This window comes from Rhododendron vialii, chromosome 9a, assembly GCF_030253575.1.
Source record: "Rhododendron vialii isolate Sample 1 chromosome 9a, ASM3025357v1".
Taxonomy (NCBI): Eukaryota; Viridiplantae; Streptophyta; class Magnoliopsida; order Ericales; family Ericaceae; genus Rhododendron; species Rhododendron vialii.
This window is the reverse complement of record NC_080565.1, coordinates 2,014,976-2,031,170: the sequence shown is the minus strand read 5'-3', so window position 1 is coordinate 2,031,170 and position 16,195 is coordinate 2,014,976. Positions and strand designations below refer to the sequence as shown.

General features: G+C 38.0%; 1 protein-coding gene and 1 long non-coding RNA gene across 6 annotated transcripts; one reads left to right on the top strand and one right to left on the bottom strand.

The window, feature by feature from the left end:
• Positions 1 to 8,488: 8,488 nt before the first annotated feature.
• LOC131301908 (uncharacterized) lies at positions 8,489 to 13,616 on the bottom strand. 5 transcript variants are annotated; one of them, XR_009191469.1, is made up of 4 exons: positions 11,410 to 13,616; positions 10,572 to 10,935; positions 9,985 to 10,040; positions 8,489 to 9,018 (listed from the first exon to the last, which is right to left on the bottom strand). It is a non-coding gene; the product is annotated as an uncharacterized LOC131301908 (long non-coding RNA). The 5 variants fall into 5 exon arrangements; XR_009191468.1 differs by lacking the exon at positions 10,572 to 10,935 and having other exon boundaries at positions 11,410 to 11,486; positions 11,608 to 13,615; XR_009191467.1 differs by lacking the exon at positions 10,572 to 10,935 and having other exon boundaries at positions 11,410 to 13,238; positions 13,484 to 13,615.
• A 783-nt stretch (positions 13,617 to 14,399) lies between these two features.
• LOC131301906 (uncharacterized) lies at positions 14,400 to 16,195 on the top strand. The gene is made up of 2 exons (XM_058328414.1): positions 14,400 to 14,481; positions 15,251 to 16,195. Exon 2 carries the CDS (start codon positions 15,321 to 15,323, stop codon positions 15,591 to 15,593), a length of 273 nt encoding a protein of 90 aa, XP_058184397.1. The 5' UTR covers positions 14,400 to 14,481; positions 15,251 to 15,320; the 3' UTR covers positions 15,594 to 16,195.

The following is a 16,195-nucleotide window of genomic DNA, read 5'->3' as shown; positions in this document are numbered from 1 at the left end:
GGTCATACTATTCGACTCCATACCTTCTTCCAACAATTGATGAAAAAATTGCAGGGCTTCGAAACCTAGCCCATGTGCTCCACAGCCCTCGATCATTGATTTCCATGTCACGAGTTCTCTATTTATCACCCTGTCACAACATAGTCTAGTATAAGAAATGCTTCTGCATCGATCATGCGTACAAGTTTAGGATAAACATGGATAAACTGGGATGATTTGGGATTATCAGTAAAACTGAAACTTATTTAACAATCCTTATAAGGTTTGGAAACTATGGGGTCCATGATCTCTGACACAACTTGTAAAGCATTGAAGAACAAATTCTGAATCATGTACACCTGAGAATCAAAGCATATGTCAATGAAATCTTCATGGATGGAACTCATAGAATCACTTCGCACGGACTTCTTGTTCCCCTCTTATGCTTTTACAATCCTTATAATGTTCAAAGGATTGCCTTTTTTCAGTCGTCTGCCAATTCGGACTAGAAAAACTCAGTAAGAAACAAATTAAAAACATTTGCTGCATCACATGCGCCTGGGGCACAATGAGCCCCCGGCGCATTTAAGTTGCGCCAGGGCGCATCCACATTTTCTCTCTTTTTGTAATGTGCCTCGGGTGCATCCTATTTTCTCTCATTTCGTAATGCGCCTCAGGCGCATTTGAATTGTTCCTCGGGAGCATTCACTTTTTTCTCTTTCGATGTAATGAACCACTGAATTCCAAGTCAACATGCTCGAAAGTGGCAAAATGTTTTAACTGTGAACTCCATAATTTTGGTTCCAAATACAAATTCACTTCGTATCACTGGGGAAAGTCAAAAGTGGATCATTAATCAGCTGATATTGTAGAAGGAAAAGATATCTGAAAGCATGACAATAAGTTGTAACACAGCGGCATTTGTAAACTAATCCTTCACATATAGTACCCAATTCCCTTCTTGCAATTTTTTTTATTTTTTGTTGCTTATCCACTTTTTCTTCCCCTCGATGTACCCTTATTGAGCTTTTATACAATCATCTTTTGCCAAGCAGAAAAAAGAACTATGCCAAACTATCAAATAAATTAATGCGTTTGAAATCGGAGAGAGGTCATGTAGGCAATGGTTGTGGCAAAATAGTTGCAGAGTCAGACAATGGTCGATGCAATATTTATTGCTTTCATGGGAAATCAAAAGTCACAATCCAACATGACTATTGGCAAACATAATCTTAAGTGTTAACATGCTCTTGAAAACTTTAAGATCAACAAAAACATGATCTTGAAAACTTCTATAGTTACCATACATGTATGTATTACCAAGTTTCAGATTTTCAGTGAAAAAAATCAAAAGGCTTAAAAAGCATCAAATGTAAACAACTTGAACATTACTAAGTGTAATAGGAAGCATTATTGGATTCCAAATCCAAGAGCCTTCAGCTGCATATTCCCCTATTTTTTTTTGTTGCTATTGAACTCTACAGGCTGCCAATAGCGCTCCCCAAATACTACCTCATAAAAAAGCCACTAGTTTTAGACCCATACCGAAAGCCTCGTTGAGCTTCCCAGATCGACTCAACAAATCCACAATACTAGTGTAATGATTTAGATCAGGTTCCATTCCAAATCTCCATTTCATGGAATAAAAGACTCTATAGCCTTCACTTAGAAGGAAGGCCAAGAGTGGCTACAAGTAGATAATAAGCTCAAGAAGGTCAATATTATTCTGCACCAGTCCTTTTTTCACTATTTGATGAACAATTTTGCAGGGCTTCGAAACCTAGCCCACGGGCTCCACAGCCCTCAATAACTGATGTCCATTGATGTGAAATTTTAATGTACTCGCAAGCGCACGAATCGTACGGAAGTATAGTAATGCAAGAGCGAGGTCGAACCCACAGGGACCTGGTGATTTTTTGTAGGAAAACTAAATAAACTTAAATCGTTTAACCCTACCCTAGTTGACAAAATTGTGATTGATTTAATGGAATTAAAATTGAAGTAAATAGCAATAATAAGAAAACAATGAACTAAACTAGCAAGGCCGAGGAAATTGAAGTTTCTTTTTAATCAATGGAAAAATACTAAGGTTTCGGAATCCACACCCATTAACTCGTATCATTATATATTCATGATCATTGATTTTACCCAAAATTTCTTCATGATAATCTGAAAGCTAATTCTGTTACCATGGAAAATATCATCGTGAAAGTTCATCAAAAAGTCTAATGTTTGTTCCTCTCCGCTCGCAAATATAACCAAATCATTAATTGTATCCTCTTTTAACAAATCACAATAAATATCCAGTTTTATAGTTAACGATGAAAAATCAGTATTCAATGCTAAAGACAATTCCAAATCATGAGAAAAACATGATTGAGTTCATATCCAAAACATATCCCTAACAAATGATTTGGAGTAAGAACAGTTTAATCATATAATCAAACCATGTATTCGGGTAAAACCAAATCTCAAGAATATATAATAATAGTCGTTGATGGGGCTTCATCCTCAACCCTAGTCTAAAAGTTTAGCCACTCATGGAGTACAGAAACATGATCGTATAATAAAAGAACTCCATTGAACTAAACCTTACAAAAAGAAAATAGTAGAGCTGCTGCTGCGTGCCGCTTCTGTTCCTCCAAAAAGTCCTTCCGAGATCTCTCCAAGCAAAACCCTATTGGTCCCCTTTTATAATCTTAATATTTACGAAATATATCATCTTATTAGGAAAGAAGAATTTATTTCCTTCCTCAATTTATAATCTTCCAGTAGTAGCAACTAGCAACCCAATAGAATCTAATTAATTACTTTCCAAATTTGATGACAACGTCTAAGTCATCATGCATACTTCAAGATGTGAGCAATTTCTTCACAGGGAAATTTTCCGAATTAACTCAACATTATTCGAGTCCAACGGCTGAAATATTTATTATTCTCATCTTTTCCCTACAAAATTAATAATTCAATGTAAGTAACCAGAAAGATATTAATCTAGTAAACTACGAGCAATTAAGGGCTGACATGTGATATTGGGTCCTCTAAGTAACAATATTTTGTGCTCATCATCCATGTCACAAGTTCACTATTTATCATCCTATTAGCCACAGTTTGAATCCGCCAATATTAGTATACACAACGATGAGGCATTTAAAGATGAGATACATGCCACAAAACTCATCAGAAGAAGGGAAAAAAAAAAGATATCAGCCATAGGTTCTAGACTTCCATTGCCCATTTACCGGAATAGTTCTATGGCATTCTCAAAACGGCGGGCATTTTGAGTATGATTCTGAAACTAGTGGTGCTACTCTTAAAGGGAATTTGTCTAAACAATTTGAGCTGCTCTATCCATGTACCTGCACTTTGCATAAAAATCTGAGGAATGAAGCTAGTTTGGAGAACACTGTGATAAAGTCCATTTTCAGTAGCAAAATCATGCAATTTTTGCCTTGAAAACGATTACCATTCTCCCTAGAAGCTGAAAATACTTTGTACGGGCTTCTTGTGTCTCTCTTATGCTTTAACAATCCTTATAATGTTTAAAGGATTGCCTTTTTTTAGTCTCTTACCAATTCGGACTAGAAAAAATGAGGTAGAAAAACAAATTAAAAATATTTGCTGCATGACATGCGCCTCAGGCGCAATTCGAGTGCGCCCCATGTGTATTTAAGTTGCACCCAGGCACATCCACATTTTTTCTCTTCTTGTAATGTGCCTTACGCGCAATTTGAATTGCTACTTGGGAGCATTCACTTTTTTCTCTTTTGATGTAATGAACCACTGAATTCCTTGCCAACATGCTCAAAAGTGCAAAATCTAATTGTGAACTCCATAATTCTAGATCAACCAAAAAAACTCCAGAGGTCATTGGTTCTTGTGTTAGCCCATATTTATTTGTATAGGCCTCGAGGCACTTTCAAAAGGAAACAGAACAATTTCATTCCTACATATGACATCCACGGCCGGGCTCATAGATTTCTGGCATTTTAGGGTGTGATCGATCTGCAAGTGCAAAACGATGGATCAAACCTTTGGCTTCAACACAGCTCCACCTCGGCTTCTTCAGTAAATCATTGTCGTTCATATATCTCCGTAGTTCTTCAACTCCATCCCACCTCTCAACAGCAGCTTGAACAGTACAAAGTATGAAGCTCAAATCGTTGTCGTTCATGCATTTTCTTCTTGCTTACTACTAGTAAAAGCGTGATTAGTGTACATATGATCTGTTTTCAGACATCTTGGGCGCATCTTATTACTCCTGGCAGCATGTTTTGACATTTGGCCTCTATTTTTTAAAGTGTGGTTATGGAACACGTGTTTTAGTGTATTAATCTGTTTTTGGACATCTTGGCCACTTCTTGTCACTTGAGCGCATCGTATTACTCATGGCCGTTTGTTTTGACATTTGGCCACTTGTTATTACTCTTGGTCGCATTTTATTACTCTTGGCCGCTTCTTATTACTCTTGGCCACTTCTTATTACTCATGGCCGCTTGTTTTGACATTTGGCCACTTGTTATTACTCTTGGCCGCTTCTTATTACTCTTGGCCACTTCTTATTACTTCTGGCCGCTTGTTTTGACACTTGGCCGCTTGTTATTACTCTGTGCCGCTTGTTATTACACTTGGCTGCGTTTTATTACACTTGGCCGCTTCTTATTACTCTCGACCGCTTGTTTTAACACTTGGCTGTGATTTTCTGAAAGCGGGACTAGCATACCCATCACATGGCTGGAGCGTGGGGCTTCTAATGAGGAATTTGGGTTTTGAAGTGGGCCTCTAGAACTTAGTAGGCTGAATTGAGCTTACCAGTTGACCCACCTCATTTTAAGCCGAAACCCATTGAAAAAATCTCAACAAAAAAACCTTTTAAGAATCTTTCAGTTGGCCCAAAATATTTTCTTGGCGCTCTTTTGGGGATTTTATACATTTACAAGATTAATGTTTCCCAAATTTTTTTTTATTTTTATTCAATTTTCTTTTGCGTTAGTTAGTTTTGCATCAAAGTTTTTTATGGATTATTTGATCGTTTCAACGAGAGAAATCGAAGAACCATAAAATTATGACCCAAACTCAAATATTATTTTAAAAAGCCAAAAAAAAGGTCCGAAAAGTTTAAATATTGTTTGGCCTTTTTTTTGGATTTTTTGAAAAATAATTGAGTTTGGGTCATAATTTTCCACTTCTCCGACTCATCTCGTCGAGGCGAATCAATAGTTTACAAAAATTTGACGCAAACTAACAAATGCAAAAATAAATAAACAAATAGAGACAAAAAAAAATTCCGTTTGGGAGGAAAATAAAAATGTCTGCAATCATTTTAACATTTTAATAGAGAGAAGTGTCCAAGCATACACCTCAATCTTTTCGCTCTAACGCCACCTCCATCCACTGCAAGGATTTAGAAATGCACATCTAAATGCATTATACTCCTAGACGTATACATTCACATATACCAGTTCCTGTTTGCTTGCAGATTTCTAAGAATTTACCGTTGGAATTGCAACAAAAGCCAATAACAGTGAAAGCACATCAAGGAATTATGTTTCATCAAAGTGAACTCTCATGTTTCTGACCCAATTTACAAGAATAAGAACACCAACCAACCAACAGCCTAAACCAAGAACCACAGATTACTTTTGAATCATGTATACCTTTTTGAATCATGTATACCTGAAAATCATAACATATGTCAATGAAATCTTCAGGGATGGAACTCATGGAATCACTTCGTACCGCCTTCTCGTGCCTCTCTCATTCTTTAACAACCCTTATAATGTTTAAAGGGATTGCCTTTTTTAGTCTCCTGCCAATTCGGACTAGAAAAACTCAGTAAAAAACAAATCAAACATATTTGTTGCATCACATGCCTCTCATGCACAATTCAAGTGCGCCCCAGGCGCATTTAAGTTGCGCCCGGGCGCATCCTCATTTTCTCTCTTCTTGTAAAAAAAAAAATGTGCCTCAAGCGTAGTTGAACATCCCCTGGGCACATCCTTGTTTCTCTCATTTCATAATGCGCCTCAAGCGCATTTGAATTGCTCCTCAGGAGCATTCACTTTTTTCTCTTTTGATGTAATGAACCCCTGAATTTCACGCCAACATGCTCAAAAGTGCAAAAATGTTTTAACTGTGAACTTCATTATTCTGGATCAAAATGATAATTAAATAAACAAAAACTCCAGAGGTCATGGTTTCTCTGTTGTTTCTGGACAGAACTTATTTATACTTTCAATCAGACATTATACAGGCCGCATGATCAAATCTAGAAGTTAGTATGTTTTGAGATTTTTTCATCATGTTGTGCTCGTTGATACAAAGGATCTGGTTCTCATTATAACATGTTTGTCGAGACTAAATCCTCTGTCCACAGTCATGTCCACGATCCCTATAATATTCCCCTTTTAGCATCACAATTGTGCCTCGAAATTAGTGTGCATCAAGAATGCAACGAAGGGAACAAAGATTTAGCTAGAAGAGCTAATGGGTGAATAGGCATTCTTGCTTTAAAGGATAATATTCCAAAACTAATGAACAACTTAGATTATTTATCTAAGAACCCAGAATGGACGCCAAGAATCCATCTGTGCGAACTAATCGGTACTCATAGCATTTTTTGTTCGAGCGTAATATATCATATTCCTGAATTCATATTTCCTTCAACAGCAACTCTTTCCTTTGTGTGTTGGCTCTGGAAAGAAATACATTAAAGCGCAACAAGTTGGATCAGGAGTAAATGGGTTGGATCTTTTTTCTTTTAGTTTTGACTGGCCTTCGGTGGATTTCACGGGGCATCATTTGTCCACGCCACGCCCTATTCTACAATGTCATGGCTGGTTATGTTATTGCGCTAAAAAATAGTTATTTCTCAAAATACTTGGGTAAAAGTAATAAAAAAAAAAGAAAAGATAAGTCAACTTCAAATAGTCAAGTACTAGTAGTATTCAACAAGTTGAAAAAATGGGACCTTTTGTGAGAGGGAATATGATTGTCGCCTCAAGGAATGTGTTCCACTGACTAAAATGAGTGTGGCAGATATATGGGAGTATCCACCCTCCACGACATAACAGATGGCAACACCAGATGGGGGCTCAACTTGGCAGCGACATATCAGCACAGTATCAATAACTAAATAGACTCGTAGCAACATCAACAACGTCAAAGCAAATATGTTATCCACTATTGCATCAACACACTGGTTGTGAGAGTGAATATGACTGGCGTCTCGAGGAATAGACACACCAATAATACCACAATACAGATAGATTACAAATCCGTCTTATTATAGAGACCCGCAACATAGGCCATCCTTCAATGAACTGAATTAACACCACCAGCACTTAGGCCTGGCTCCTAAGCAGCAGACAAAATCAGACCCTTTCTCAAGACGGCACACCTGACAGTTAAAGAATCCCAGTGAATAAGCACCCCAACAAAGGACTAGACTCAAGAACGACTCCACTGAACAAACACCCGACAAAAGACAAGACTCCAGACCAGACCATACACCAAACACACCAGATAGACTCAAGATTACACCAATACACCAGAAACACACCAAACACCATATCCTGACTCATGACCAAAACGCAAAACCAAGACTCAAGATCCAAACACCATCCCAGGAACACACCAGATCCCATGACCCTCCCCAACACACTGAGCACAACCAAAACAACCCACACACAATTAGATGACAGTAGTACAGTAGCACATTTTTCAATGTAAAACATTCTGGAATAGAATGCAGAATTTTTTTTCCCATTATTCGTTGGCACCCAAGATGCTAAGGAATCGAAGACTTTTTAGATATGGACTTGTCGGACAAAAAGAACAGCTACACTTGTCCGATGGAGCTGATTTTTTATGGATTACTCATAAAATTATTGAATTGCTCGGATTATTTGTGTGGGATCCAAAGTGGGCCCTGAGTGCCGGTCTGTACCATCAGTGCACAAGCTGTCGGTTTCCATAGAAGGTTCTGTCTATCAGAGCCCGACCCCAACCTGGCTATGGGGCATATATCGAGATTGAACTTATTCAATCCAACGGTTGAAGAGTCTCTCTCTCTATTTCCATTGTCAAAGTCTCTCTCTACTTCCATTGTCAAGTCCATTTTCTAACATCTTGACCTTTTAATCATTTCTTTATAAAAACATCTCAATAAGATAATCGCAAGGACCGAACAAAACTATCTAATTTTTTGTTTAATTTCTGGATCAAAATTTTATAACAAGACACATGTTATTCAATCAAATACCTATCAAAACAAGAATGACTTGCTTGAATTGTTTAAAAAAACAAGCCTAACAAAATGAATGTTTTTCTCATCTGCATGAGGATTGAATTGTTCATGTATCAAACACTGTGAGATGATAATGGAAAAAAAATAATAATAATAACGATTAACAAAGAGTCCTGTCTTTTTACCACATATAAATGAAGATTTATATTGACAAAATATGAAAGCACACAACCAAATATTCCCAGTATCAGTAAAGGCATATGACTCAGAAGAAGATAAACTGCTTGAAAGACAAAAGCAATATGTGACAAACACAAGGCTTCCTCTCCACAATTTGCCAAATTTTGAATAAAAGAAAAATGCAAAAAAAGTCCTCCTCCTATATACTAATCAAACTAGCAGTTTGAACTAGCAGTTTGAGTTAGAATATGCTAAACAGAATCAGCATTTGGCCTACAACAAGCTCCAGCATTGGGATGTAAGAACCCGAAACACTATTAAATATCTAGCGTTGCATAAATTAAACATCAAAAAAAAAAAAAACTTAACATGATAACCACCATATGTAATATATTTCTCGTGAACTGAAGACATTTCTCGGCACAATTTTTTTGCCAAGAAGATATGATCAAGAGATTTCAATGGCACGAATTGAGCTGGAAAACTTGGCAGGCAGGCTCGTAAGATCTCTTGGTTGCAGCTTGCTCAAACTTCTTTGTTGCAGGTTCATTCTCTTCTAAGCTGGTCCGCACAAAGTACCTTATCCACCAAGACGAGCTTCGCAGTTTGGCCTTCTCACACAAACACAAAAAGAAACAGCATGTTATGCTTTAAAGCTGACACTGCAGATTTTTTTCCGAGGCGACTGAAACCAGATTGCTGCCACTGAATAGGGAGGCAACATGCAACAAATTAATGTATGGTACGCCAATAAGAGGGCATGACCCCTAAGAACAAATGCATTTACTTATTTGCGTGACAGTAGTTGTTAGTAAGATTCATTTTTTAACCTAATTAGACAAACGGGATTTGGAGTTTCGGTAGAAGTACATCATGCAGATATCAAAAGTTTGTGTCATGAGGTTTGCAGAAACCAAAACTCTGGCTGGATAAATTCGAGAGAGACTGATATTTTGTGGATGATGGACAATAAGACATTCATCATAATAATTCAAGCAATTTTTCTCTGTCTTTGAGAAACTTTAGCAGCCTCCAAAGGAGGGAAACTTTTAAGCAGATCACCCCCTGGTTTTTACTGATGGGAAGTCCAGAGCAGAATCTAACTTGGTATATTAGAACATTGTCAAGACTTGATGAAGTCTTTAAGGACTGGTTGAGGGTCTCCTGAACTAAGTTAGAGTCATGCTCCATGCAGTTACAATAGAATGACAACTTTTGTATCATGTATAAACTTAACTTCTAGTAGTAGCAAGGCAGATATGAGATAAGTGGGAACTTCTGGGATGACAGTTAGAATCTTGAACATAAATTGCTTCAAACAGGAATATCGACGCACACATCTACTTCACAGAGATACAAGATGCAGCGGATCTATAAACCACAATACATCGTATTGATAATCCTCAATTACTGAGTGCTGTCACCTATGCGGCCAATCCGACCTACCTAACTGTCAAACGATAAAAGCAATGATCCACACAACATTTTTCATCTTGTACGCATGAGCAACTATAAGTCTATAATACCCTTCTTTGACTAGGAACATAATCAAATCCAACAAAACATTAGTAACTTACCGGTCAACCAAATTTGGATAACTCTGCCACTTAAGCTCTATGCTGGCCTGGGTAACCTACATATGACAACACAAAATAGCAAACATTCACCAATGTAACCCTTAACTAGAAATATGTGAACATCATCAAGGAAATATGGTATTGATGCTTGTAAGCTTTAAAAGAGCACCTTTATGTACCAAACATACACTAAACTAACCAAATATCAAATTGAACCACAATGAGATATTTTCCGGGCATTTTTTGCCTGAATCATTTTTTTTACTAGAAAACCATCGACAAGCAAGGAATCAGTGAAACTGCAGGCCTACTAAGCCAGAAATTCCACAAGTAGTTCCAAAATCATTCTTTTGAGTTTTCGTCGATCCAGAAAATTCTTATGCCCTTCCTTTTACAAGAGGTTGAGGAGATTCAAACTTGCATTTTTTTGTGTGGGATGTCATCGAATCTGCTAGGAGGTGCGAGGTGCCATAGAAAACTTCATGTAATAAATCACTTGACACGGAAAATTGTAACCCAGAGTTGATCTCCCAAGTTTGGGCCAGAACATATGGCTATGGCATAGTAAAGAAATAAAATTGTCTTACCGCTCTCAGTTGTTGAATAGACTTATAAAGCAGCTTTTTGGGTACACATATAACTATCGCATAGTAATCTGCTGCTATTCTCCCATCACGATTTGCAAAAAACCGGACTAGTAGCAATCGAAGAGCCGATCGGGAGAATTCAATTCACTGGGCCAGCTACAGTTGTAACTACTGTTGGGGTGTCTGTCATGTGGAAACTACGGAAGAAAATACCATCCATTGCAGCAGTTCACATTCTTTCATGATGTGTTGTTGGCACTCTCTGGAGTGGATGGGATATTTTCAAAACAAAATCTGTGCTTAGCCATGACTAATATTGCAATGCGCTTTTTTTTTTTCCTTTCCTAATTCTGAGATCCACACCCTAGAAAGCAATTTTATTAGTCCAGAGATGATACTATCTGCTATGAAGGACTTGCCAAATAGTTCCAGCTTCACAAGTCAAAATGAATCGTCCCCAAAATTAAACATGAATAGGACTGCTAAAAAGGAACATTCTATACGGGACCATACAATTCTGCAAATTCAATTATTCATACCAACATAGATAGTGATCAAGCACGCTCATTGCCGAGAAGGAACTTACAGTTCTTTACTCCTAAAATTCGGGAAAATTGACACAAAGAAGTCAGCGGATGTTCAATGGAAAGTGTGTCACCATCAGTATTGAGATATTTCAATATATTCACAAGGATTATCACTGCTTCCATTTCAACCACATCAAGAAGAAAAAGATGTAGAATCAAAGTACAAATCTTTTCCATTTGAACTTGTATTTCCTCAGAGAATTTCCAATGGAACAATAGAGGATTCTGATTCAAATAGGGATAAACCATACCATCAGAGCACGATGTAGATAGAGGATAAGAACGATGAAAGGCCACACTAGTACTCATCGTATCTTTTGGTTGGCACCTGAAATATATACAGACCATATCAGAGCAACTACACCGAATTTCGAAATAAGATAGGGACAGAAAAGAAAAACAAGCACATTAAAGACGGTCGGTCATGAAGTTCAATCTAGAGCACCAACTTTTCTACAACGCACCTTTTCGCGTATGTACATGCGTTTTTGCTCCTCTTAGTCGTAGACTCATAAATCATAATCATATCAGTTTGCTACCCTCATAATCACAACAGAAGGATGAAAGTTTTTGCTCATCTATGTTCTTGTTAGTGCATATCTACTATGGATGGAATTCACCCAAACACACCAATTTCAGCATACTTTTATGGAAGCTACTCATTTCTAGAAAACGGAAGAGGTATTTGAACATAACTATCCATGATCTAACAAAGCATGGTAAAACTTTAAAAATAACATCTTGTCTGACTACGAGTGCAGGGGTGGAGGAAAAATTGAAAACATATTTTAAAATTCGATATAAACCAACACATTTTTCCCTCTCTGCTTCCAGCAATCATGTTATAATCTGCACAAAAAGGGGCATCTCAGACATATGCACGAGAAAATAGAAGCTCAACAATCGTTCCTCAATAAAATTAGGAGCAAAATCAACAGTAATATCATCTATCCATCAAGTTAGGAACCAGAAACCTAAAATGTAAAATTGGAGATATATAGCCAAGAAGGATTGCAAAGGAGGAGACTTCGCGGAGCCCAGTTTCGAGCTTTTTAATAAGCTTTTGCTTCAAAGGATCAACACAAGAATCAAGAGTCAAAAGGAAAGAAGTCTTTGGACAAATTAGCAATCTGTTTTCCGGGCACAATAAGAATTGTCGTCATTCTCAAAAAATCTCCTATTCCCTCGTTCCTAGAAAACCCAAAATACAGAATCGCTAAATCTGCTCATAGAAACCCTCTAGCCCAGTAGTGACATGTTGCTTCACTCTATACAAGGCATCAACCCAAATACACTAAAGAGGAAATAACAAGATTCCCCACCTCATTCGCCACTGAACAATGCAGTAAAGGGTGGTTAGTGTCCTCCCCTTCTAGCATATACACAACACCAATCTACTAAAAAGTACCATCTTGGTCGAAGCTATATATCCAGGGTCAAAATGGACTCCTCACAATCAAAAGCTTAGTGTAACTTAGAATGCAACGACTGCACCGAGTCCAGACCACTCCTCGCAAGTCTCCAAGACAAGAGGTGCGCTCACTCTCCTTGAATCTGGCAACATTGGAGCATTTCAAGGAAGTCCCCCGTCGCTACAAATTCCAACTCCCAATTATGGAAGGGCCTCCTCAACTGAGCAGCCCAAGATCTCTACCACATGAGCTTCCTTATTGACTGAAATGTAAGTCATGCCAAAAGTAAAATCATGCAACCCTTTCCACATAATCCCCAAACAGACTCTCTAAAAAGATAAGTAAAATAAAATACAACTCGATAAACTGGATATAGAGAAATTTGTTTTGTTAATGGAAGTACCAACACAAAAGAACTCGACTTTTTGGAGCTTGCACTTTTCACACCCTGAAGATGGAAGAAATCCTACCAGATACTCATAATACTCTTCCAAAGAACTACCACATATACAACTCCACCAGGTCCTCCACTAAACGGACATGATCATACCATATTTTCCTCAATCACACTCCTCCAAAGACTATGCCTCTCAAAAGTGAATCTCTATGACCGACTTTCCTAGATTGCCTCACAAACATCGAGCTTCCTTCCATCTCCTTTAGCCAGCCTGCACTGAAAGAGTATTCCTAAAAACTTTCCAAACTATAAAAATTTGCAAGAGCGCGAGCATAGAGCCGTAATTGAGAGCGAGTGCGAAGGGTAGGCCTACCGAAGGATTGTTTCCAACAGCTCCGTACAGTGGTAAACAAATACTTGACAAAGCTTAATTAACATTGAAAGCTATGCAAAATCAACATCAGCTGACTGACTGGTTTTGAGTTAGAGCTGAAAGAATGAAGGATTAGAAGAGACCTGTTACAATGGCAGTGGGACAAGTCCATTGAATTCCTTCCTGAGCTATGCAAAATCCCGAAGGCCCTTTCTCCAGCTGAACAACCATACAATCTCTCTCTCTCTCTCTCTCCGCGGAGTGAATTTTCAATTTTCTCCCGTAATAGGAGTTCTGAAAAAGAAAAGATATGGGTGTGATCCAGTGCAGCCAAAACTATTTTCAGAAAAATAAATTTACGCCGATCATCTTTGATTATTAAATAATTTGTATTCGATTAGCACGATCTTCAACATTATTAATCTTCTTGATAAGTTCTACTAACTGAACAGTTTCGATCACAAACTAAATCCAGCACGAGTTCACAATTTACAAATTACCCATCGCAGTCCATATGGTGGGAGCTTCAGACAGTGTGCGACGTCGTTTCATTAACCTCGCATTTGAAAACACGAGGTTTTATGAACTCATCGTTTGATCAAGTGCGACCAGTTCTACTTTCAGAAAATTAAATTCACACTTATCATCTCCGATTATCAATCAATATGAACTTGATTCACATGATATTATAAAAATTATATCTTGTTGACAGGATCTACAACTTGAACAGATTAGATCAAGAAATAAACCCAGAATGGGCTCACGATTAGACGTCGCAAATGGACTTCTCAGGTACGAGTTGCGAAGTCCTAATTAAATCAACCGACGTCGATTTGCAAACCTCTAGTGTTGAAGATGCGAGGTACTATATCAAGAAAACGCTTGCCCAAAGCTGGGGAAGATCAACAGCAGTCGTCGTCCCGTTTCCCCCAAGCTCTCTCTCTCTCTAGGGCGGTGGAAGATCAACAGCAGTCGTCGTCCCGTATGGGCCGTATCCCCCTAAGCTCTCTCTCTCTCTCTCTCTATATATATATATATATATATATATCTGTGTGTGTGTGTGTGTGTGTGCGCGCGCATTTTATATCTCACTACATCTTTGTTCAATTCTCAGGAAACTGATTCTGGTGTCACACTTCAGGTATGCAAAAACTCATCTTTGTTAGTGTTTTTTTTTTCCTTGGCAATTCTCATTATTTTCGCCCGTTTTTATCCCCAAAACTATCATTTTTCAGTTCTTTGGATGTACTTCTATGGAGTATACTACTTCTTCGAGTCTTCGACCCTCTAAAAATCTTGATCAACTTCTCCGGCAACATGCTACTGTACTTGAGAATCTCAGGCGGTGCCAATATCCAAAAAAATCTGTGCCATTAGTGGTTTTTATTTACTAATTTTATTCGCTTTGCATCAGAGATTTTCTGTGGGCATTGAGAAATTCGGCACAACGGTGAAGATTAATTTTTTGGTCATTTTGAAAAATGCCTATAAAATAAAAGCTTGGCTTTTGATAACCTGTGGCCAAATTGCGGCAATCGAAAGTGCTTTGCAAATTATGGAGATGCTCTAAACGCGCCAAGTAATAGATGGTCAACTTTTTCTTAAAAGTGATTCAAAATGTGTTCAAGTTTGGCTTATTCATTATTTGAACCCATTTAAAACGAGTTTCAATTAAGCTTTGTTCGAGTAGCTCAATTCTTTTTCCTCATAGTAGTATAAGCTTACCAACGCGAATTTGAGCCAAGCTTGAACTATAAACAAGCTTTAAGATAGTACTTTTTAAGTTGGGCTTGTGTATATAGTAAACAAAATGTTCCAAAGCTGGACTTGTTTGCATAATGATCCGATTTTTAGCAAGTTTTTCGAGGTTTGTTCATCTTACAACCCTGCTGTTACTTGTAAATTTACAGGTACACACCAGGAGAGTTCCCTCTGCCATCGGATAACCAATCGGCAGACTTCTACAAACTGGCTGCAAGTATGCTCTCAAATGCAGGTTACAACCACTACGAAATCAGCAGTTACTCCAAGAGTAGTTTCAAGTGCAAGCACAACCTCACCTACTGGGAGAACAAACCTTTCTATGGTTTGGCCTTGGCTCCACCAGTTTCCTTGACGGTGTTAAGATTTTCAAGGCCAAAGAAAATGAAAAGAGTAATGGGTTATGTGCAAAATTTGGAGGATAGGATTGTGGAGTATCGAGAGGCCAGGCTAGTTGTTTTTATGCCAAGGACATGGTCATGGATTCTGTGATGCTATCTTTTATAACTGCCAGAGGTTTGGACTTGAAGTCATTCAAAGAAACATTTGGTAGCTCTCTTGTTCACTCTCTTTGCAAGGCCTATAGACCCTATGTGGAAAGTGGGCATGTGGTCTGTTTGGATAGGCATAGACGGGCTGTGACGAACGAACAGTTCTGCTCCTTGGTATCTGATGAGCATGAGTAGAAGATACAGAGGCCTTTATTAGGGTAAGTGATCCAGATGGTTTCCTTCTATCTAATGACTTGATATCCCTTGCATTCAGAGTCATAGCTCCTTGAACTGAAAACGTAGGTATTTGTCCAAATTTGAAGTTTTGTGAAAGCGATTAGAAGTTTTTGAGCCATGTCTGAAGTATTACACCAATGTGATGAAAATTCAGTGTCCCAACAGCAAGAAGATGGGGAATTTGAAGATCATCACACAAGTGATGGAAGAACAACAACGACAACAAAAGACACTGCAATGCTAACAACATTGTTCCAATTGTAAAGTAACGATCTTGAAGTGTGAATGTATGATTATTCTTGACATTGGATGAGACTTTTCTTCATAAGATTGTGACAAGAAAAATGAAAATGTTTCGGTTTGCGT